We start from the raw sequence: 23,790 nt of genomic DNA, 5'->3' as shown, positions 1-23,790 counted from the left end.
TTGGGGTTCTTTCTTTTGGCAGTTCTCATCTCATTTCTCTGGCCCCCTCCTTCCTCTCCTCTTCTATCTTTCTTTTTCTTTCCTCCCCTTCCTCCTCTTCTATCTTTCTTTTTCTTTTCTTTTTGAGACATATTTTCATACTGTCACCCCGGCTAGAGTGCAGTGGTGTGATCCCAGCTCACCGCAACCTCTGCCTCCCAGGTTCAATTCTCATGCCTCAGCCTCCCAAGTAGCTGGGATTACAGGCACATGCCACCACGCCCAGCTAATTTTTGTATTATTAGTAGAGATAGAGTTTTGCCCTGTTGGCCAAGCTGGTCTCAAACTCCTGACCTCAAGTGATCACTTTTATCTTTCCTTTCTTTCTACTTCTCTCTCTGCTTCCATTTCTCCCTCTCTCCTCCTTTCTGTCTGTCTCTCTCTCTCTCCTTCTGTGTTCATTAGAATCTCCCCTGATATTCTAGTTTTCCGTCTCATCCCTCCTATTGAGAACAAGGCTCCCTGGAAGCCCCACTGTTTATCTCTGAGCTTCTTACTGATAAGAGTGAGTTTGACAGTGTGATAAAAATGTCAATAGCTTTGTCACATGTAGAAGAACAAACCTTATTCTCCTACATGTCAGAGTTCAGTGATCATTTCTCAAAGGTGTAAAATTCAAATCTTTTAGAAATAGATCTGACACGTAGACGTTGTTTGGCCACTGAGGCTTTAAAAAGCACCTCTCTCAGCGGATTCCTCTGTTCATTCTCACCTACACCCTGTTCACTTCGTCTTCAGGCAGAGGCAGTCACCAAATCTACATTTTTCTACCTGTCACATAGAAGAGCAGACATCATACCAAAAATCACTATGATGAGGCAGCCAGCTAATTAATTACTTAAATAGCTGTAAAAATCATCCAGAAAGTCCTAGGTGGATTTGTTTCTTGATGTATGCTTATAGGAAAATTGAGCGTCTAGAAACCAGTCTTTGGCGCAATGACTCCCATCTCCACGTAATATCTGGTGACTTCTCCACGCTCATGACAGCGACCCCCTTGACCCTGGTTTGTTGTGCACACCTTGCCTGTTTCTCTGCGATTCTGTCTTACCACTGCCCATAACACAACTGTGTCACCCTCAGACATCCTTAAAATTCTGTGCACCCAACTCAATCTGGCTGTGGCTTTGGAAAATCCAATGGAAGTTGCATAGAAATTTGTGAGAGTGAGGAAAAGTGTTCTCCTAAATGGAGAATGGGAAAGGAAGTGTTTAAGAAATGCAATCACTGTTTCCCATAATTATCCACAAATACCTGCTCTGGGGCAGCTGAGCAGCCCACAAACAGAAGGACTTTAGAACCTGGAGTGATAGTATCTAAGCCCAGGCTAATGCTGCAGAGCATATTAAAGCTCCTTTGTTCATTTTGGAATGGCGTCTCTGAATGCTCTTTGCAGAGATGTGTGCACTTGGTTCCATGTGGAGATACATAGAGAAATGGCCAAGGGCTGCCCACTCTCTGCCAAGCGTGCTATGCCTCATCGGTCCCTGAAAGCTGTTCTCCTCTGTGTCTTCTCTCCAGTGCGGATGGCGCCTCCTACGAGGTCATGCAGATCGACGTGGAGGTGGAAGAGCCCAGTGACCTGCCAGCCACACAGCTGGTCACGTGGCAGGTCGAGTACCCCGGAGAGATCACGTCTGACTTGGGAGTGTCCAAGATCTATGTGAGCCCGAAGGACTTGATTGGAGTTGTGCCACTGGCTATGGTAAGCAAGCCCCGCCCTGGGCTGTTAGAACTGAACTCGCGGGGAAGGGAAGGCGCCGCACTGTGACCCAGGCTGGGTGGGGAAAAGTGGAGGAGCCAAGAACCAGGACAGTGAGAAACGAAACCACAAAGTTGACTGCCAATTGCCAATCGTTGTGTGTGTGTGTGTGTGTGTGTGTGTGTGTGAGTGCGTGTGTGTATCTATATCTATATCTATATATATACAAATATAAAACAATTTTCTTAACATATTATTTAGAAAATAAACTCCAGGTATTAGATTTGGGTCTGCTATTGTGTGAAAATTGTTGATGACTTGATAGGTGTGTTTGTAGCATATGATGTAGACACCTGTGGATCTCGAACACACACAGCTGTGGAGTCCATGTAGATCAAGCATAGGAGTGAAATGTGCTGAGACATTTGGCAAACACCTGCCTGATCCCCCAGACCACCAATTAGAAAATATTGACCAGTGTTCTTATGTCCTGCTGAAAGAACACCAGAAATCAGTTCTGCAGTCCAAGGCAACTGGACCGCTGCCCAGTGACACTAAACTGGTTACTGTGTTGTTCGTTAGGAAATGTAAAGGTGTTTGGGTTACTGTAGTTGACAAGGGCTCTTACTGTTTTATTTGAGAGGCACTGAGTTATTATTTTGTGTAAGACGGTCGTGCCCTTTGCTTTGGACTCTTAGTGGTTCTATCACTGGGAATGGCAACGCCATTTGTCTCGAGCAAGTAGTGGTTTGAATTTGTTCCTTTCCACACCTCTGGTCTGAGGAGACTGAGCAGCTCTCCCTGAGCACCTCCTGCTGCTGCACTCGGCCCAGGCCCGGCTGTGTGTTGTTTCCTACACCCCACACTCGGCGTTTCTCCTGCCTCAAGTGGCCCTGATGCTGCTGTTGCCTGTTCTAAACCCCATTGTTCCTCATGGCCTATATGAGTCCTCAGTCCCACAAGAGCCCTCTCTCCATCCTTCAACAGCCTCTGAAACATTTCCCATCCTACAGCACCTTTTCTTGCTGTGCTACATGTAATGTTCTTTTTTTTTTTTTTTTTTTTTTTTTTTTTTTTTTTTTTTGACGGAGTCCCAGTCTATTGCCCAGGCTGAAATGCAGTGGTGCGATCCTGGCTCACTGCAACCTTTGCCATCCGGGGTCAATTCTCCTGTCTCAGCCTCCCGAGTAGCTGGGATTACAGGTGCCCACCACCACACCTGGCTAATTTTTGCATTTTTAGTAGAGACAGGGTTTCACCATCTTGGCCAGGCTTGTCTTGAACTCCTGACCTCATGATCCACCCACCTCAGCCTCCCAAACTACTGGGATTACAGATGTGAGCCACCGTGCCCAGCCCTATGTAATGTTCTAAGAATGTGTAATGGTAGAGCTAGAAACAAAAATCTCAGTGGAGACCCCCTTGACATGTGCACCAATTAGGAATTGCATTTGGCTGAGAGCAACAGAGCTCCCTGCCCAGGCACCCTAACTTACCCTCTGGCTAACTATGAGTTAAGTACAGATTTCTTCTTTCATGTAAAGAAGTTCCTAAGGTTAGTGGTCTAGGGCTGGTTTGGTGTTCCATGACATCTGAGACCCGGGCCCCATCTTTCCTTCTACTTCAGCAGTCAGGTGCATGGATTCTGTCCTCATGATTACCTCATGGTCCAAGATAGCTGCTGGGATGCCAGCCATCACAATTATATTCTGTAGACCAGCAAAACTTAAAAAGGCTAAAGTTCAAGCAAGGCCAGTCTGTTTTCCTTTTCAAAAGAACTTTACAAGAATCCAACATACTATTTCTGGTTGCATCCAATTCACCAAAACTTAGTTATATAGCCACATCTAATTGTAAGGAAGGCTGAGAAACCTACCTTTTTAGCGTGAAAGATTGCTCAAATTGAGTTACAAGGAAACAAGAGAAAAGGTATTCTAAGGCAATGAACAGCATCTGCAACAATTCTCCTTCATTTCCACATGAGGAAACTGAGGCTCAAAGAGGTCCCTCATCTTAGTACCTGTTTTCCATTTTTCATTGGTCATTATGAGTCTCCCAGGAAAAAGAATAACATAACAAATTATGGTCCCCACTAGCTATTCATACAACCGTACTTAATTTCATTGTGCCTCAATTTCCTCTTCTGTAGAGGGAGTTATAGGAACGTTGTAAGGATAAAACAGTAATTAAAGTGTACTTAGACTAGGTGCAGTGGCTCATGCCTGTAATCCCAGCATTTTGGGAGGCCGAGGTGGGCAGATCACTTGAGGTCAGGAGTTCAAGACCAGCCTGATCAACATGGCAAAACCCCATCTCTACTAAAAAAAACTATGAAACTTAGCCAGGTGTGATGGCACATGCCTATAATCTTAGCTACTTGGGAGGCTGAGGCATGAGAATTGTTTGAACTTGGGAGGCGGAGCTTGCAGTGAGCCAAGAACGCACCACAGCACTCCAGCCTGTGTGACGGGGCGAGACCCTGCCTCAAAAAAAAAAAAAAAAAAAAAAAAAGTACTTATTAGAGTGCCCAGCCTAGAGGAAACACACAGTAAATGTTATCTATATTATGATTACTTAACTACTGAATTTAAAATATAAGCAATACTCTGGCAATAATGTTATAAATTTTTTCAGATAAGGGACTTATCCACAGCTGCCATATTTGACAATATAAGAAGAGTGGTAGACAGTATATAGGCACCCACTGATCCTTGAACTGAATTAAATGTATTGGATTAAAACGTGGTGGGGCTGGGTGCAGTGGCTCATGCCTGTAATCCCAGCACTTTGGGAGGCCAAGGAAGGTGGATCACCTGAGGTCAGGAGTTTAAGACCAGCCTGGCCAACATGGTGAAACCTCGTCTCTACTAAAACTACAAAAATTAGCCGGCTCTGGTGGCTCACACCTGTAGTCCCAGCTACTCAGGAGGCTTAGGCAGGAGAATGGCTTGAACCCAGGAGGTGGAGGTGACAGAGCGAGCCTGGGTGATAGAGCAAGACTTCATCTCAAAAACAAAACAAAACAAAATGAAACGTGGTGGGCTAAGTTGTTAGCAATGGGCTCTGAGCGGCTTCCTTTGGAACTAAGTGGAGAGCCAGAGTCCTGTCTGATCTACCTTTTGTATTGGGAGTGGTTCTGAGTCTTCCCAGAACAAGGTGCCTTATTTTAACCTTGACTTGGTTGGTAAAAGAGTGTTGTCATGCAGGGGATGTGGTTGCCATTATTAAATTAATTTGCTTTCTTTCATTCTATCTTTATTGAGAAATATGTGAAAGAAATTTTAGATCCATGCATCCATTGATTGATTGATTGATTGATGTCACACATCCCTGAAACATAAGAGAAAGGGAAGGAAAGCCAGCCTGCCTGGACGGCAGGCGGTGAGTGAGTTGAATTCAGAGACTCCAGGGAACTCAGAAGCCAGCATGAGGAGTTGGATTGTCGCGTGCAGTGGGAAGCCCAGCGAGGCGGTCCGCAGGGGAGCCACACGGACTGACTTATGTTTTCAGAAGATCAGTATGGCTGTACATGGAGAATGAATTCAAGAGGGTAAAAGAGCATTAGGGGACTGTATTCTGGCTGCTGGAAAAAAAGACCTTATAATGCTGACCTAGAGAGCTTGACGTTTACTTGACTCTCAATACCCTGTCTAAATGCCAGCAGCCTGAGACTCATAAGGTGGCTCCAGCAGGTCAGGGTGTGACCTCTTTCCATCCTGTTGCTTTGAGTGACCCCAAAGACATTGACCTAATCACTCTTACTCCAAATTAATGACAACCATACTCACGTTGCAGCTATTTTCTAAATTTTAATATTCCATGTTGATGAAGTTGCAGGAAAATGGGAATCATTACACAAAGCAGGTGGAATTTTATGTTTGTTAAGCATTCTGGAAGGCAGTTTGGCAAACATTATTTAAAAGGTAATACAATATTGCATATTGTATTACTTTTTAAAATTTTTTTCATTATTTATTTTTCTGTTTTTGTGAGACAGAGTTTCACTCTGTAGCCCAGGCTGGAGTGGCGTGATCTCAGCTCATTGCAACCTCTGCCCCCCAGGTTCAAGTGATTCTCCTGCCTCAGCCTCTCAAGTAGCTGGGACTACAGGCGCCTGCCAACAGGCCCAGCTAATTTTTGTATTTTTAGTAGAGATGGGGTTTCACCATGTTAGCCAGGCTGGTCTTGAACTCCTGACCTAAGGTGATCCACCTGTCTCGGCTTCCCAAAGTGCTGGAATTACAGGCATGAGCCACCATACCTGGCCTATAATTTTTTATATTTTATAAGTGGGAAAGGGGAGAGTGTGCTCCTCTCCATCCCGAGCACCCCACCTCTGCTCCCACCCCATCAGTCTAGGAGCTCCGCCAAGTGCTGAGATCTAGCTGCAAGGGAGGCTGGAGAGAGTGAGCTATTCCAGGAGCCAGATGCCCAGCTGCAAGCAACAGTGGGAGAAGGAAGTGCACATGGAGAAATGTCTGGTACTGTCCTGGCTGAGATAATAGCAGTGGAGCAGCAGCATCTGCCTTAGAAGACAAGACTCCCCAGTGCATTGGATATAGGTGTGAAGAAAACACAGGAATAAAAGATGCATCCTAGCTTTAGTCCCAAACAAAAAGTTCCCCGTATATCTCCATGACACTACCACACAAGATTAAAATTTAAGAGCTTTTTTGTTATAAAATAACCTATGGTTTATATTTTTGTACAAAAATCTTTGCACACATTTTTAATGAACTCCTTCAGGTCAACTTTTAAAAATAAATTCAAATCAAAGAATATGCAATATTGTATTACTTTTTTATAATGTTTGCCAAACTGCCTTCCAGAAAGCTTAACCAATTTAAAATTCCACTTGCTATGCATAGTGATACCCATTTTCCTGCAAATTCCTCTAACATGAAATATTAAAATTTAGCAAAACTTACATCTCAATGTTGCTTTAATTTGCCCTTCTTAGATGACATGTTTATTTCCTATTAAGCATTTGTTCTTTGCCCATTTTCTTTTCTCATTGGGAATTCAATTTATTCTTAGAACTTTGTTATAAATCTTTTTTTATTACGGTAGAAATCATATAACATTACAGCTACCATCTTAACCATTTTAAGCGTATAGTTTAGTAATGTTAAGTATTTTCTCATTGTTGTGCAATGACTCTCCAGAACTTTTTCATCTTGCAACACTGAAACTCTATAGCTACTAAACATAAATTCCTCCTCCCTCCTCCCTCCTCCCCAGACACTGGTAACCACATTTCTATTTCTATATATTGGTGATCCTAACTTTTCCACTGACATATTGCAGGTACTCTTACTAGTTTACCGTTTGCTAACTTTGCTGGTCAGACTTTTTTGGCTTGCACAGACTTCTGTCTGTTTGTGTAATTTGTATGTAATCAAATCCATTATCTTTTCCATAATGGAAATCCCTCATCTCCCTCTAATTATATCCAAGACAAAAAAGGCATAAAATCTCAAATATTAAAATATTCACACACAGCACAAATAAGTAAGTAGATCAACAGTCTTCAAAAATAATGCTGAAAGGGAGCACAATTGTGGCACCTTCAAGCTGTTGTCAAGGATTTGAGGTCCACTTGGGCTGAAGTTGGTGGCCTCTCCATTCTTTGTGTGCTGTGTAATTTCATCTCCAGGAAAGCTCTGGGATGAGATGGGGTCAAGTGCTTGCATCGAAAGCTACTTTTTAGAAACAATTTTTTTTTAATATTTTGTATTTTTTTTTCTTGAAGTCTTCTTCAATATTTTGCCTTTTTTTTCCCCTAATGTCTAGGGTCTTGAAACTTTTTAGTTTCTTAATCCAGTTGTAGGTTTTTATGAGATTTATTACATTGTTTTTTCAGTTCAGGAAATCATGCCTTACTATGTTGTAAGTAAATATGGTTTTGTTTTTAGGGAGGCAAATTCTGAGGGAAAAGGTCATTAAAGGTGCATTAGCATTAATTTATCAAGTGCTTATCTGTAACCACGTTAGTGTCTGAATCTGGAGACTGGTGTTTACTCTTCTCCAGATATTAGCCCAGCTAATTTTTATATTTTAGTAGAGATGGGGTTTTGCCATGTTGCCCAGGCTGGTCGCGAACTCCTGGCCTCAAGCAATCCACCCACCTCTGCCTCCCAAAATGCTGGGATTAGGGGCATGAGCCATTGCACCCGGCCTGGTGTTTGCATGTCTTGGAAAAGTTGGAGTCACCTTTGTGGTGACTCAGCTTTCCAAGGAGAAAGGTCTCCGTTTCTCAAAGTTCTTCAACGTCCTTCTCTCCTAACTGCCTCCTGAGTTTTGGCTAAAACAAGTGTTTCAAGTTTACACCAGTGTTCAGGGGTAATGGCACTGATAGATATATACTTTATCAATTTTTGAATGCCTTATCAGCTAGTCCTTTAAAACATAGTAACAAGTCCTCTTCATTTTAAAATAAAACAAACTGTTTTCTTCCTCTTGGGTAGTGGCTGTTTGGATATTATACTTGTGGTTACTGTTGTTGTAAGTGCAGGAAATAGAGGTGAATGACTCTGCTCTCCTGTGGGATTTTAAGAACATGCCCTCCCAGGTGGATCTCTTGACCAGCTTCTCATTTTGCTTTGGGTCTCAGCTATGACCACTAAGTTTTAGTTATTAGAATGGATCTGAAACTTGAGATAAAACTTAATCAGGAGATATGGTCAGGACAGTCAATGTCTGTATTATCCTTGAAAATAATCAAAGGAGAACTCCAGCCCTACAGGGACCTGGTGCTGATGGTGTTACATGGCGTTCACAATGGCATAAGGATACATCCAGAGGCATCTGCCAAACCCAGCCCTGAAGATCCTGGGGAAGACCACAGAGCTCTTAAACAAACGTGAAGAATCAAATGTGCCATTACTCTTTAGGAAGTGCAATTCGATATCACATTCTGAGCTTTTTCTCAAACGTGATTCTGATGGAAAGGGAAAAAGCATCTTAGAATTCTCTCGTTAGAGCACAGATCCCATGCCACATCCACCACAGGGTCTTCCTTGATCCTCGTGCACAGACAGGATCCATGTTGACTCCTCTACTCTGTGCACCCCTGTTTTCCTTGCACACAATGAGGGCAGTGGGCAAGTCGGAGGGTTCTGACACTGTTGAGTTATTCTTACTGGCTGAGATCATGTGTTTGGAGCCATCATAGGTAGGAGCCATACCCAAGAAGCTTGGGAGGACATAGGCTCAGTATGTCCCTTTGATTTGCACTCTAAGTCCTTCCGCGTCTCATTTTATTCTTTGATCCCTGGTGTATTTGTCTATTTTCTGTTGCTTACAACAGAATACCTGAAACTGAGCGATTTATAAGGAAAATTATGTATTAAAGTTATGGAGGCTGAGAAGTCCAAGAGGCCACAGGTGGTGAAGACCTTCTTGCTGGTGGGGAACTCTCTGCAGAGTCCCGAGGTAGAGCAGGGTGTTGTATAGTGCGGGGCTGAGTATGCTAATGTGCTGTCTCAGGTCTTTCTGTCTCCTCTTACAATGCCACCAGTCTCACTCCCATGATAACCCATTCATCCATTCATCCATGAATGGATTAATTCACATCCACGAATGGATTAATTCATTCACAAGTGTAGGGTCCTCATGGCCCAATCACCTCTTAAAGGCCCACCTCTCAGTATTGCCACATTGGGGATTAAGTGTCAACATGATTTGGGGAGGGAACGTTCAAACCATAGCAGGCACCTAAACCTCTCCAATCTCCAAGCCTTTTTTCCAAACTGGAAGCTGCTAGACTCCAATAAATCCCTCCTGATGTGTGATATTTCATACTCAGATGCTGTTTTCTCATTAGCACGAGTAGGGGACTCCATAACCCAGGTAACTACAGGTGAAGCTAAGCAGATTATTCTTGGCCTGACCCTCCACCTACTTGGTTGAATGCTGAGTTCCTTCCTTATATGATTCTTGGGATTACAATAATGTAATCATTAAGGAATCTCTTCCCTCCTTATCTCACCTGCATCTTCCTAAATCTTCTCGATTAAGGCATGTTCTTTAAATCTGTGATTCAGTAGAAAATTTCCATTTCTGTGATCTTAGCAGAAAAAACTTACTCATATTTTTAGAACCATATAATTTTACTATTGTAAATCTTCTGATGAAATACATTTTAAATAAGCTTCACTGAATCAAGTACATTTCTCTTCTTAAATAAAATGAACTTCCTTTTCACCAACCATATTCTACCCTCATCTTCAGAATCTTTGAGATGTATTCTCCTGGCACATGTATTCTCCTGGTTTGTGTTACATCCTTCCAATACTGTGATTATGCTGAAACCTTGTCCTCCTGATATCCCCCAGCAGAAAGCACAGGACCAACCCATAGTAGATGCTCAGTAAAGGCGTGTAAGAGAACAGCCTTATCCCTCATTGGAATATACATGGATTTGCGAGGAGATGGTAACCCAGGCCACCTATCTCCCTGAAGTTTTGAAGTCAGCACAGATAATGTGTGGTGACAGTCACCCACTAAGATCAGGACTTAAGAAAAGGCTGTCAAATTAGGGAAGGGAGCTTCCTTTCCTGGCTTGAATAATATTTTTGTTGAATTTTTGGCATAAAAGCAGATTCTTGGCTCTTTTTATTTGACTGTTCATAGCATTCTTTTCTTGTGAGAGCCTGTTAATTAATATGCTAGATACCCTCTGTTGTTTTACTCGGACTTTTCGAAAATTCAGTCACACTGCACAACACACTATGGCTTTCATTTTTATACTTTCTCAACCAAGTGCAAATTAAGATAGCCCTTGAAAAAATCTCTTCTCTAAAGCACCTTCTTGCATTGTGTGTTTGTTGAGTAGCCATTGCTCCCTAAACAGCATTCACAGTACTTACACCAAATACTTACTGTTTATTAGGTACCAGGTATGGTTCTAGGAACTTCTACACATATATGGAGGAGATGAGGTCAGGGTAGGCAGGAGCTGGGTTCTAGAGACCCCATCAGCCATGGTACCTGCAGCAGCAGGATTTCTGATTCAAGATGTATGAAAGTATATTCTTTATATATATATATTCTTTACATATATATAAATTCTTTATATATATATTCTTTACATATATATAAATTCTTTATATATATATTCTTTACATATATATAAATTCTTTATATATATATTCTTTACATATATATAAATTCTTTATATATATAAAGAATTTAATTTCCACAATGAACCAGTGAAGTTGAGATGACTATTATCCCCATTTCACAGATGGATGAGGCCACACACAGTTGGAAGAATGGCCCCAAGCTACCCAGCTAAGAAGCTGAGCTGAAATTAGATTCCAGATGGATGAGCTCCAGAGTCTAAGCTCATAACCAGTCGACTCCATCCCTCTCACACGGGAAACAGAGCGTAGGCTGTTGATCAGTTCCATATGCAAAAAGATCTTTGGAAAATGCAAATGCAAGGAGGTGTGCTCATAAAAATATGAAATTGAGAAGTCTTATCGAAATAGAAAAAGTCATCTGAAAATGAATTATTTATTATGCACAAAGCCACTGCCTTTTCTTTTCAGCCCATTCTGTTGCCTCTGATGTTCCCTAAGGAGCCATCCTCTCCAGAGGTGATTTATAATGAGATGGTGGTGTCGGCTGAACTTCAATGCTTTTAAAGGCCCATAGTACAAAACAAATGCAGGAGAGTTATTGCTTTTGTTGCTCACCATGTGGTTATTACAGCCCTAGCTGTTGTACAACCAGTTGCTATCAGTGAACAAATAAGCTATGATGTAACTCATTTTAGAGGTACCGCAGAAGCACAGTCCATTTGAAAAGCATTTCTTGAGCTCACTATGTGCTGGGCACTTGCCTTTGTCTTGAGATTTAGCAGAGCTCATGCCACTCAGGGGAAGCAGCTGGGAAATGTGTCAAAAATAATTGAGCAAGATAATTTCAGAATTAATACATGCTTGGAAGAAAATAGAACAGGGTATCATGGAGGGAAAGACTCACTGAGATGTGCTCTTTCAGACTAGGTTGTTCCTGCAGAGATGACATTTGAGCTCAGACATTGATCCAGGAAGGGCCCAGCCTGGGAAGTTGTGAAAGGAGCTGGCTTTCCAGACAGAAGGAAAAGTGGGTGCCGAAGCCCAAAGCAGGGGCCAGCCCTGAGTGCTTTCGAGTGGAAAAAGGTCCAGTGCAACTGGAGATAGTGAGTGGGGAAATGGTACAAGGAGATGAGGTCAGGGTAGGTGGGAGCTGGGTACTAGAGACCCCATCAGGCACGGTACATGCTGCAGGATTTCTGGTTCAAGATGTTTATATCTGATATGATCATGATTTATTTTTTAATATCACTCTGAATGCTATGAGGAGATCAGATTTGCAGGGAGAGATCCACAATGGAAATAGAAAGACCACTTGGGGGCTCCTTTGGTGGTCCAGGTAGAAAGGATGACAACTTGGAATAGGGTGATGAATGGGGATGGTGAAGATAAGTGCAAGGTGTCAGGATATATTTCCTAAGTATAGCACGAGGACTTGCTTATAGACTGGACAAGGAGTGTGTTTGAACAGCAGAGAGCATATGTGAGTCTAGACTAGACAGACTGTCCAGTGAAACTTTCCGAGATTATATAAACGTTCTATAATCTAAGCCATCCAGTATGGTGGCCACAGCCACATGTGGGTTATTGGGTTCTAGAAATGTGGATTGTGTCACTGAGTAACTGAATTTCTAAAATTAATATTAACATAAACAGCCATGTGTGCTAGTGGCTATCAGGTTAGACAGTATCTAAAAATTTGGCTGGGGGGATCAGGGGAATTCACATCGTTTACTGAGATGATGGTGGTTGGTATACTCTCCACTTGCCGTGCGGACCTACTGTTTGTTGTTCTCCACCCTGCTGTGTGCCCCTGGGGTCTTTCCTTTATGGATTTCATTGAACAGGCTGCCCCGCCCACTGGCTTCTGCTTGAGCTCAGCCTATGTAAGGCACTGAGAGGAGAGAGGAGGTCAGATAGAAGTTCCTTCCCTAATAAACACAGTTTGTCGATGGCCGTGCGCTCCATCAGAAGCACCTGCTATTGTCAGTGAACTCTCTCATTAGGCAACAGCAGCAGTGCCGGTTGTGATGTTTGGGTTGTCAACACAGCCATGTATGTCAGTCTGCACTTACAGCTGTCTCATTCACACCCTTCTACATAGAGGTGCAAGTATCTGAGTGCACCATTATGACTTACGGTGCTGTTCCTGCCCCAAAAATTTATGTATTCGAGTACTTATTATTTTATTATAAACTGTTTTCTTTTATTTATATTTTATAATTCAGTGAAAATATTGTACCAATTTTTAAAATATGTGTATTGGTAGATTATATTAATTATGGTTCTCATTTCAGGACAGTAAAGTAAGTGCTACTTTATTTGTTACATAAATATTTGTTACATAAAAGAAGCAATAGCTCAAATAGAGTTGAAAACAATGGGGTTGGCAAACACTTTCTGTGAAGGGACAGGTAGTAAATATATTCAGCCTCGCAAGCCACACGGTCTCCGTGCAACAATTCCACCCTGCACGTAGGACCAGAAGGCAGCCGGAAACCTGTAAGCAAATGGGTGTAACTGACTTCCAATAAAAAGCTGAAACTTTGTGAGAGCTGAAACTTTAATTTCATATAATTTTCATGTGTCACAAAGCAGTGTACTTCTTTTGATTTTTTTTAACCACGTATATGAATGCATAAAGCATTCGTAGCTGCAGGACATACAAAAACGACAGCTTTTGCGGGCTGTGATTTGCCTATCCCAGCTCTAATGTCAGTGTAGCCTTTGCTTATCCAGGCCTGAGGTCCTCATTCTGGGGGTTGAAAATCCCTCCCTACAATCCCCAATTATGATATAAACTTTTGTCTCCTTGAATGAAGGGTTTCCTAAAAATAAAAAAGTAGTGTTCTTGTGAGAAAAGTGTATTTTCCACAGAGAACAGAGATGAATTGTGACTGTATGTCACCCCATGGAGAGTGTCCGCGGAGTTAACCGAGGCAGGAAGCTTGAGCTGCATTTTCCCTTGATCATTCTGAAGGCATCTCAGGTTTGATAGCTCAGCCCCAAGCCTGTTAATCCCTGTCATGAGCGAACCCTCCCGACGGTGCAGCCTTCCATCCTTTCAGAGTCCTGTGGGGTCTCCAGCACTCATGATGCCTAGTCTTCCTTCATCTTTCTTCATGTCCCTCACATTCTTTGGTGAACTTCATTGTCTTCCTCTTTGGTGGCGTCCACTGGACAGCGTCAGAGCTTGTTTGCTCTGTAGCTGGCAATGACCTTTGAATTAAACTCATATAAGGGTTGAAGGCAGAATTGAAAGGAGAACTGGAAACTGATTTAAGGGCATGTTTGTGACTAATTCTCAGGTTCCTAATGTGACTAATTGCTCAGAGCCAATGATTCCTTGCCTCTTGAATTGCTTTCTAAGGACTGACTCACTCCTTAGCATCTAAAATCTTGTCAGCAACTACCAGAAGGTGAAAACACCTTTCACGAAGGCTGGAGTGCATGAGGGATTCATATTTCAGGTTTTATGCCAGCTGCCAAGCCCACAGTCCTCTCTTGTATCTGTGAGACTTGTATTTCTCACAAGAAAGACCACCTAAAGCCCAACTCAAAATTCCAGCAAGCCTTCGGATCCACCTAATTTGCAGGTGCCATCCAGCTTTGCCAGGCTTATGTTTTAGGGTGAATCTGATTTTGGTATTCTGTAATGTGTGGTTCAGATCATGGTGCACAAAATCCAGCCTCAACAGTAAGGCCTTTTCTGACCACCCCGCGTCTAAAGAGCATCCTGTGGCATTCTGTATTCCCTTATCCTCACTTACCTTCTCTCCATGGTATTTCTTTGCACCTAACATACCTTGTTTCTGTCCAGCGTCTGATCCCCAAGGGAATAGGGGTAGTTGTGTTCATGCTGTGTTTGTAGCACTTGGACTGCTGTCCATTCCATGGCAGAAGCTCAGTAACCATGCTGGTGCTGGGGAACGAATCAGATGGAGCCAATTCAGATACCTGACCTGAAAGTCTGTAACTGAGCAGACTTTGGGTGAGGTAGATGACCTTTCTGCACCTCACTTTTGTCATCTGCAAACTGGGGATAATCATGGTGCCTCTACTTCACAGGGTGATGTAAAATGTAATGAGTGTGGAAGTCAAACACGTAGCACGGGGTCTGCCATTCAGTGGCTTTACAGTAAATACACATGATGCTCTTAACAGCAATGCCAAAGAAGATGTATTTGGGGATATTCACATGCAAAAAAATTAAAGTAGCTATCACTTTTTTTTTTTTTTTTTTGAGACGGAGTCTTGCTCTATTGCCCAGGCTGGAGTGCAGTGGTGTGATCCCGGCTCACTGCAACCTCTGCCTCCCAGGTTCAAGCAATTCTCTGCCTCAGCCTCCCGAGTAGCTGGGACTACAGGTGCCTGCCACCACGTCTGGCTAATTTTTTGTATTTCTAGTAGAGACAGAGTTTCACCATCTTGGCCAGGCTAGTCTTGAACTCCTGACCTTGTGATCCACCCTCCTCCGCCTCCCAAAGTGCTGGGATTACAGGTGTGAGCCACTGCCCTCGACCATCACTTTTTTCTTCTACAAGTTTTTCAAGAAATTAAGGTAAAAGTAATGTTGAATGTCCTCTAGGGATGAAAAGACTAAATAAATCTATGATATTTTACACAGTAAGTAATAATGGCTGTGCTCTGTGTGTGGAGCCTAAACTCTTCTATCAGGCAGGCACCAAATGACAAAATGCTGCATCTGTTAGGACCTTTTCAAATTCAAAACAAACTGGTTTATGCAGAAATGAGAATTTATTGGTCCACTGTTTAAGACTGGATTCGCTTGGTTATGTGAACAGTCAGAATGAGTCCAATTAGGGCATCAACCTACCCTAAACTGGTAACAATCACCAGATACCCAGGTCAGGCTAAGACAGACTTCCTAAACTCATCATAACCATGAGGACAGTATCGCCGTAACTCGCTAAGATCAGCTTCGTCTAAATGCAGTCAGTAAAAATGGATACTTGGATAAATTCAGGCTTCCAATAGAAAGGAGCAGAAGCTGGGAAACACATGAAGTTTGAAAAAAAGAAAATCCTCAGCCAAAAAATCACAGGACAGATATGGTTATATAGAATTTTGGGTGAAGGAGGTAACTGCTTTTCCATTTATTTACAAAACAAATCTTAAAACCTTCAAAAAAAATAAAACCTACTTCCTGTAGAAAATGTACTTGAAAAATCAAAATAATAGAGAGGCATGTGAAGAAAGGACCTACCCACTAATCCTCATTAATGAAACACACGTGGCTGGACAGGGAAGCGATGACTCCTGCCTTCGAGATGACATGGCTAGCACCGTGACCCTGAATGAAGCCAACATTCCTGTCCAGTGTAGCTGGTCATTGATACCTAAATCAAAGTGCTTGGTTGGTGATATTCAACATCGAAGATTAGGCTTTAGCTAAGATTTAAAGCTTTGAAATGTATTTTTTTTAATAACCTATGAACTTCCCATCAAAAAGGATTTGACAAACATGTAACAGTGTTTTTTGACAATCTTAAGCTCAAGGCCAGGCTACCTCTAATCACATTTTCCTAAAGAATCAGCACTTTTCTTCACAATCAATTTAATTTTCTTTGGTTCACCCGCAGTGGTTTTTTGGTTTGTTAATTCATCTAATGCTAGATATTTTTTTTTCTGTTTGTTTTTCTCTTTGCAGCATGCTCACAGAGTTTGCTGTTAATCCCCAAGGCTATAGCAAGTAGATATAGATCAGTTTCTCTAATGAAACGATGGTGTGTGTCAGAGAATGTTATGTCTAGATCAGAAAAGATGAGAAAAGTTGCTATTTACACTTTTTTTTTTTAATTGTAAAAACACAAGTAACGTAAATAGGAATGGGAAGAAGGGACATTTTAATGCCTTATGGGTAGCTGTATCATTAAACAACAGAAAGGCCACCCTGCAGTAGAGTTCTTTAAAATTACTACCTAAGGGATATGGTAGTTACAGTTCAAAGTGACTTTTTACAGAACTTATTTTTCCTAAACCTGTCAGCAACAAACTGGAAGGAAATACTTAAACTGCACTGTATGGTTCCACGCAGATCTGTTTTCCTGACAATTTTTAAATGGAAATGGAGCCTATTCGTTTTCATGAATTTGCAGTTATGTGCAAGTATAATAAGACAACATATGGAAAAGCAATGCAATGATTAAGGAAAGGATTTTGCAAAGCATGTTAACAGAGATCTGAGAGTCCTATCTACTAAATCTGTCATTTTCATTTTGCAAATGTGACTAGCCAGTTAATTATTTTACTTAATGTGAGAGTATTAAGTATTACACACCTCTTACTGTATGCAACAGATTCATCTTTGAAAAACAGAGAAAAGTTAAATTCTTTCCTAAGATATGAAACAAGTGGCAAATTTAGCCTTCTGGTGTAACAACCTTGGTGTAATGATGGAACCCAGAACCCATATCTTTCTAGAAAAAAATCCTTCCTGGATTTAAAGGAATTTGCCTTGTAGTAATAAAATTGGGAGATAGTAATAAACATGCAGTTCAACCACCGAGAAACGATTCAGCTCTACAAAATAAAGAGAATGTCTTCTTTATTAAGTGTCTGGACAGTTGTTGTATGTTGCTACCTGGTTCACACCATGCAGCCTCTTCACAAAACATTGTATCAATGCTGTACCATCAAGAGAAATGGCCATTATGGCATGGCCATTTTGCAGATGAGAAAATTAAGGCTGGTGGAAAGAAAATAAGTTACTGGAAGTCACATGACTAAAATGGATGTCTGACTCCAGCACTGATGCTTTTACACCACCAGGATTTAAGCATGGAACTATATTAGTAAGAATATACAGGGCCAATGCAGCAAAAGGCATAAACATGTCTGTGTGTCCGACAAAGAGCAGGAAGGAAACATTCGTCCCACGCATGGATGGATTGAAAAGGTCTGCCTCGGCCAGGCGCAGTGGATCATGCCTGTCATCCCAGCACTTTGGGAGGCCGAGGCGGGTGGATCACGAGGTCAGGAGATCGAGACCATCCTGGCTAACACGGTGAAACCCCGTCTCTACTAAAAATACAAAAAAATTGGCCGGGCGTGGTGGCGGGCACCTGTAGTCCCAGCTACTGGGGAGGCTGAGGCAGGAGAATGGCATGAACCCGGGAGGTGGAGGTTGCCATGAGCCAAGACGGAGCCACTGCACTCCAGCCTGGGCGAAAGAGTGAGACTCCGTCTCAAAAAAAAAAAAAAAAAGAAAAGAAAAAGAAAAGGTCTGCCTCATGCCATGGTCCTGAGGCGTGAGGACCACATTTATCTTCAAAATGGAGGATGGCAAAGCAGAGCTGGGGCATGACTAAGTGATGGACATGGAATATTAGAAGCTTTCTGAATAACGGGAGAAAATAAGTGAGGCTCTCAAGAAGAAAAACCCATGTTTCTGTCACCCTTGATCACAGTAACTTTGGGAAATTTCTATTTTGGTATCTGCCTCTTCTTATCTGTGAAATAATGTCACAATGACCCCATCTACTTAATAGAATTCTTGACTTTTTGTTAGGAAGATCAGTGATAATATGTTTTAAAACAGCCTATGAATTTTCCATCATATAATGGAATTCTCTCTGTAACATCTCCCCTGGGAAATTGTCTAGCTTTCATTGATCTTCTCTGGGGACAGGAAATAATGCATTACCTCTTAGGGAAACCCATGCTTTTCTATATAAATAGACATAATAGATAAATATGTGGGTAAAGTATGGTTATGAATATAGATGATAGAGAAAAAGATAATAAAGCTATAAATGTTATGTATACAGAGATAGATGACAGATAGGTAGGTAGGTAGGTAGGTAGGTAGATAGATAGATAGATAGATAGATAGATAGATAGATTGATTGATTGATTTGTATAAATAATGTCTAGTGGATGGCTCGCTTTCATTTTATTATTCATTTAAGTCATTATTGGTACTCCTCTTTCCCATGTCCTTATATCCAACCCAATACCAAGTCCTGTTGATTTTACCTGAAAAAAAGATGGATTTATGTATTTTTCAAATCTATCCCTTTCTTCCTGTATCCACTGCCCCTATTGTACTCCAAACTGTTCTTTTTTCTAGTGTAAACCATTACAAATGTTTCAACTACTCTTAATCTCTCTCCACACTGTTTTCTATACTGTAGATGATAATCTTTTATAACTTTATTTTTGATGATGTCCTTATCTCATACTTAAAACATATCTATGACTTTCTTTGGCTCTTAGATGAGACACCAGAATACTTCACATGGCAAACAAAACCTAGCCTACGTGGTCTAACCCCTGCCTACATTTCCAGTCTCTTCTAGTATCATCTTTTTCTAGCCCTTCCTAACTATGAGACAACCGGAAAGTATAGTTTTTCTTACCTAAAAAGGGTTAGGAAATTCACGGTAGTCTCCTGCACAGTGTCCCATAGAATGTCTCTTTCTTGGGTTTAAATAACTCTTGGTTCTACCAATTATTATTATTCTGTAACTACTCTGCACATTCTTCTCCAGATACTCTTGGGTTGATTAGTATCCTCAGAGATGATGGTTTATCTACTTTTCAGCATTAAGTTGTCTATCAGTCTCAGTTTTGGACCCAAACTTAATCTGTAGTCCCAAAACTGAAAATGGTGTTCCAGGTATGGATTGACAAAGAAGAGAGTTGAACTAGACTTTAGTAGATCATTTTAAGCACCCTATTTTGATTAACCCCAGCCAACTCTCTGTGACTGTTCTTGGAAAGGTGCATTGCATTATTGACTCCCAAGTCCTAAGTCTCTCTCTGTCCTTTTCACAGGCTGGTCCTCAGCTACATCTTCATGGTAATTGTTCTTGTACAGTGAGGATTTTGAGCCTGAGAGTTAAATTTGGCATTTATCTCTAAAATATCATCTCACTGGACACAGTCCATCGTCATTGCAGCCTGTTGAAATATTTTAGGATCTTGGATCTGTGATAGAGCATTTTTATTATAACTCTCAGTTCTGTATCATGTATAACTGAGATTCGCATGCCATCAATTTCCTCAGTCAGCTTATTAACTGACATTCAGAACAGGGATGGACAATACCTTCTGCAGAATACCAAGGGTTCTGGGACAATGTGCATGTTACATCTTCTTCCAACCTCATGAGCTTCTCTTTTTTAAATCTCCTTTCCTTGTTTCTTCTTATCTACACATCCCACAAACACTGGACTGCTCTGAACAGTCCAGATTTTCTGCCTGTTTCGAGTCCTTGGGTGATCTCATCCTTCCTTGTGGCTTTAAATATCATCTATTTATTGATAATTCAGAAATGTGATCACATTACTCACAGTCACTTTAAGGACATAAGTGGTGAGACCCTCTGAAGGAAGCGGACTGCTCCTGCAGGATCAGGAGACACCCCAAATACTGGGGGTGCCCCAACTGTGAAAGTGGGAAAGGGAGACCCTCCTCTTCCAAACACATGCCCCCACTGGAGAAGCTGAAGGTCTGTTTGTGGAAGAAGTTTCTAACTTTACCTGGGGCTGAGTCAAGTTAGAGAGCCAAGCGAAATACAGTGGTAGAGGAAGCAGCAGAAAGGCCCTGGGAGCTCGCTGGGTCCCCAAGCAGCCCATTCCTGCCTGGCACCACAAGGATCTATGGGGAGGGTGGCCAGAGGAACAGGGGGTAAAACTCCACAGGGAGAAGGAATTCTCTAGCTGAACTTTGTAACAATTTGAATGGGGCGAGAAGCCTCCTGGCCAGAACTCGGGAGAGAGCTTGCAGACTTCACAGGCTGGGAAGAACCAAGACCTTTTTTTCCGAAGCTGGAAGGCAGGTAGCCCAGGGCAAGTTTTCAAGCCATCTCACCCTCCGCCTGGAGACAGACTGTTGCGGAGGGCACAATGGGAGTGAAACCAGCCCTTCGGTTGGCGTGGGAGCTGGGTGAGGCCTGTGACTGCCAGCTTTCCCCCACTTTCCTGACAACCTACGTGACTCAGCAGAGGCAGCCATAATCCTCTTAGGTACACAACTCCAATAACTGGGAATCACCTCCATCCCCCACAGCAGCAGCAGCAACAGCAGCAAGACCCACCCAAGGAGAGTCTGAGCTCAGACATGCCTAGTCCTGCCCCCACCTGATGGTCCTTCCCTATCCACCCTGGTAATGGAAGACAAAGAGCATACAACCTTGGGAGATCTAGGGTCCCGCCCACCGCTGGTCCCTCTCTACACTACTACAACTGGGAAGTGCCACCAGCACAAACATAGAGCATTAAACAGCCAAAGCTAAAGATCCTCATGGAATCCATTGCACACCCCTGCCACCTCCACTGGAACAGGCACTGGTATCCATGGATGAGAGACCCATAGATGGATCACATCACGGGACTCTGTGCAGACAACCCCCAGTACCAGCCCGGAGCCAGGTAGACTCACTGAGTGGCTAGACTCAGAAGAGAGACAATAATCACTGCAGTTTGGCTCACAGGAAGCCACATCCATAGGAAAAGGGGGAGAGTATTACATCAAGGGACTACCCCATGGAACAAAAGAATCTGAACAACAGCCTTCAGCCCTAGACCTTCCCTCTAACAGAGCTTACTCAAATGAGAAGGAACCAGAAAACCACCTCTGGTAATATGACAAAACAAGGCTCTTCAATACCCCTTCGAAGATCATGCTAGTTCACCAGCAATGGATCCAAACCAAGAAGAAATCTCTGATTTACCTGAAAAAGAGTTCAGGAGGTTAGTTATTAAGCTAATAAGGGAGGGACAGGAGAAAGGCAAAGCCCAATGCAAGGAAATCCAAACAATGATACAAGAAGTGAAGGGAGAAATATTCAAGGAATTAGATAACTTAAGAAAAAAACAACAAAAAATTCAGGAAATTTGGACATATTTTTAGAAATGTGAAATGCCCTGGAAAGTCTCAGCAACAGAATCGAACAAGTAGAAGAAAGAAACTCAGAGCTTGAAGACAAGGTCTTTGAATTAACTCAACCCAACAATGACAAAGAAAAAAGAATAAGAAAATATGAACAAAGCCTCCGAAAAGTCTGGGATTATATTAAATGACTAAACCTAAGAATAATCAGTGTTCCTGAGGAAGAAGAGAATTCTAAAAGCTTGGAAAACATATCTGGGGGAAAATCGAGGAAAACTTCCCTGGCCTTGCTAGAGAGCTGGACATCGAAATACAAGAAGCATAAAAAACACCTGGGAAGTTCATGGCCAAAAGACCTTCACCTAGGCACACTGTCATCAGGTTATCTCAAGTTAAGATGAAGGAAAGAATCTTAAGAGCTGTGAGACAGAAGCACCAGGTAACCTGTAAAGGAAAACCTATCAGATTAACAGCAGATTTCTCAGCAGAAACCCTACAAGCTAGAAGGGATTGGGGGCCTATCTTCAGCCTCCTCAAACAAAATAATTATCAGCCAAGAAGTTTATATCCAGAAAAACTAAGCACCATATATGAAGGAAAAATACAGTCGTTTTCAGACAAACAAATGCTGAGAGACTTCGCCATTACCAAGCCACCACTACAAGAACTGCTAAAAGGAGCTCTAAATCTTGAAACAAATCCTGGAAACACATCAAAACAGAACCTTTTTAAAGCATAAATCACACAGGACTTGTAAAACAGAACTACAAGTTAAAAAGCAAAAACAACAAAAAACCAAAGTACACAGGCAACAAAGAGCATGATGAATGCAAGGGTACCTCACATTTCAATACTAACATTGAATGTAAATGTCCTAAATGCTCCACTAAAAACCACAGAATACATAAGAACCCAGCCAACTATCTGCTGCCCTCAGGAGACTCACCTAACATGTAAGGACTCACATAAACTTAAAGTAAGGGAGTGTCATGCAAATGGACACCAAAAGCGAGCAAGAGTAGCTACAGACAAAACAAACTTTAAAGCAATAGCAGTTAAAAGAGACAAAGAGGGAAATTATATAATGGTAAAAGGCCTTGTCCAACAGGAAATCATCACAATCCTAAACATATATGCATCTAACACTGGAGCTCCCAAATTTATACAACAATTACTAATAGACCGAAGAAATGAGATAGACAGCAACACAGTAATAGTGGGGGACTTTAGTACTCCACTGACAGCGCTAGACAGGTCATCAAGACAGAAAGTCAACAAAGAAACAATGGATTTAAGCTATACCTTGGAACAAATGGACTTAACAGATATATACAGAACATATCATCCAACAACCGCAGAATACACATTCTATTCAACAGCGCATGGAACTTTCTCCAAGATAGACATATCATAGGGCATAAAAATGAGCCTCAATAAATTTAAGAAAATTGAAATCATATCAAGGACTCTCTCAGACCACAGTGGAATAAAACTGGAAATCAACTCCAAAAGGAACCTTCTAAACCAGGCAAATATATGGAAATTAAATAACCTGCTCCTGAATGAGCATTGGGTCAAAAACAAAATCAAGATGGAAATTTAAAAATTCTTCAAACCGAACGACAATAATGTCACAACCAATCAAAACCTCTGGGATACAGCAAAGGCAGTGCTAAAAGGAGTGTTCATAACCCTAAATGCCTACATCAAAAAGACTGAAAGAGCACAAACTGACATTTTAAGGTCACACCTTAAGGAGCAAGAGAAACAAGAACAGACCAAACCCAAACCCAGCAGAAGAAAGGAAATAACCAAGATCAGAGCAGAACCAAATAAAATTGAGAGAACAACAACAAAAATACAAAACATAAATGAAACAAAAAGCTGGTTCTTTGAAAAGATAAATAAAGTTGATGGGCCATTAGCAAGATTAACCAAGAAAAGAAGCGAGAAAATCCAAATAACTTCATGAAGAAATGAAACAAGAGATATTACAACTAACACCACTGAAATACAAAAAAATCATTCAAGGTTACTATGAACACCTTTATGCACATAAGCTAGAAAACCTAGAAAAGATGGATAAATTCCCGGAAAATTACAACCCTC

General features: G+C 41.7%; 1 protein-coding gene across 1 annotated transcript in view; it reads left to right on the top strand.

The window, feature by feature from the left end:
* TMEM132D (transmembrane protein 132D) overlaps positions 1-23,790 on the top strand; it is an 824,298-nt gene that overhangs the window by 566,858 nt on the left and 233,650 nt on the right. Inside the window, exon 4 of the mRNA XM_054444603.2 lies at positions 1,561-1,744. Coding sequence (XP_054300578.1) covers positions 1,561-1,744 — 184 coding nt within the window. The remainder of the gene's footprint in view (positions 1-1,560; positions 1,745-23,790) is intronic.

Source organism: Pongo pygmaeus, chromosome 10 (genome assembly GCF_028885625.2).
Source record: "Pongo pygmaeus isolate AG05252 chromosome 10, NHGRI_mPonPyg2-v2.0_pri, whole genome shotgun sequence".
Lineage (NCBI taxonomy): Eukaryota > Metazoa > Chordata > Mammalia > Primates > Hominidae > Pongo > Pongo pygmaeus.
This window is presented reverse-complemented; position numbering and strand designations above follow the sequence as displayed.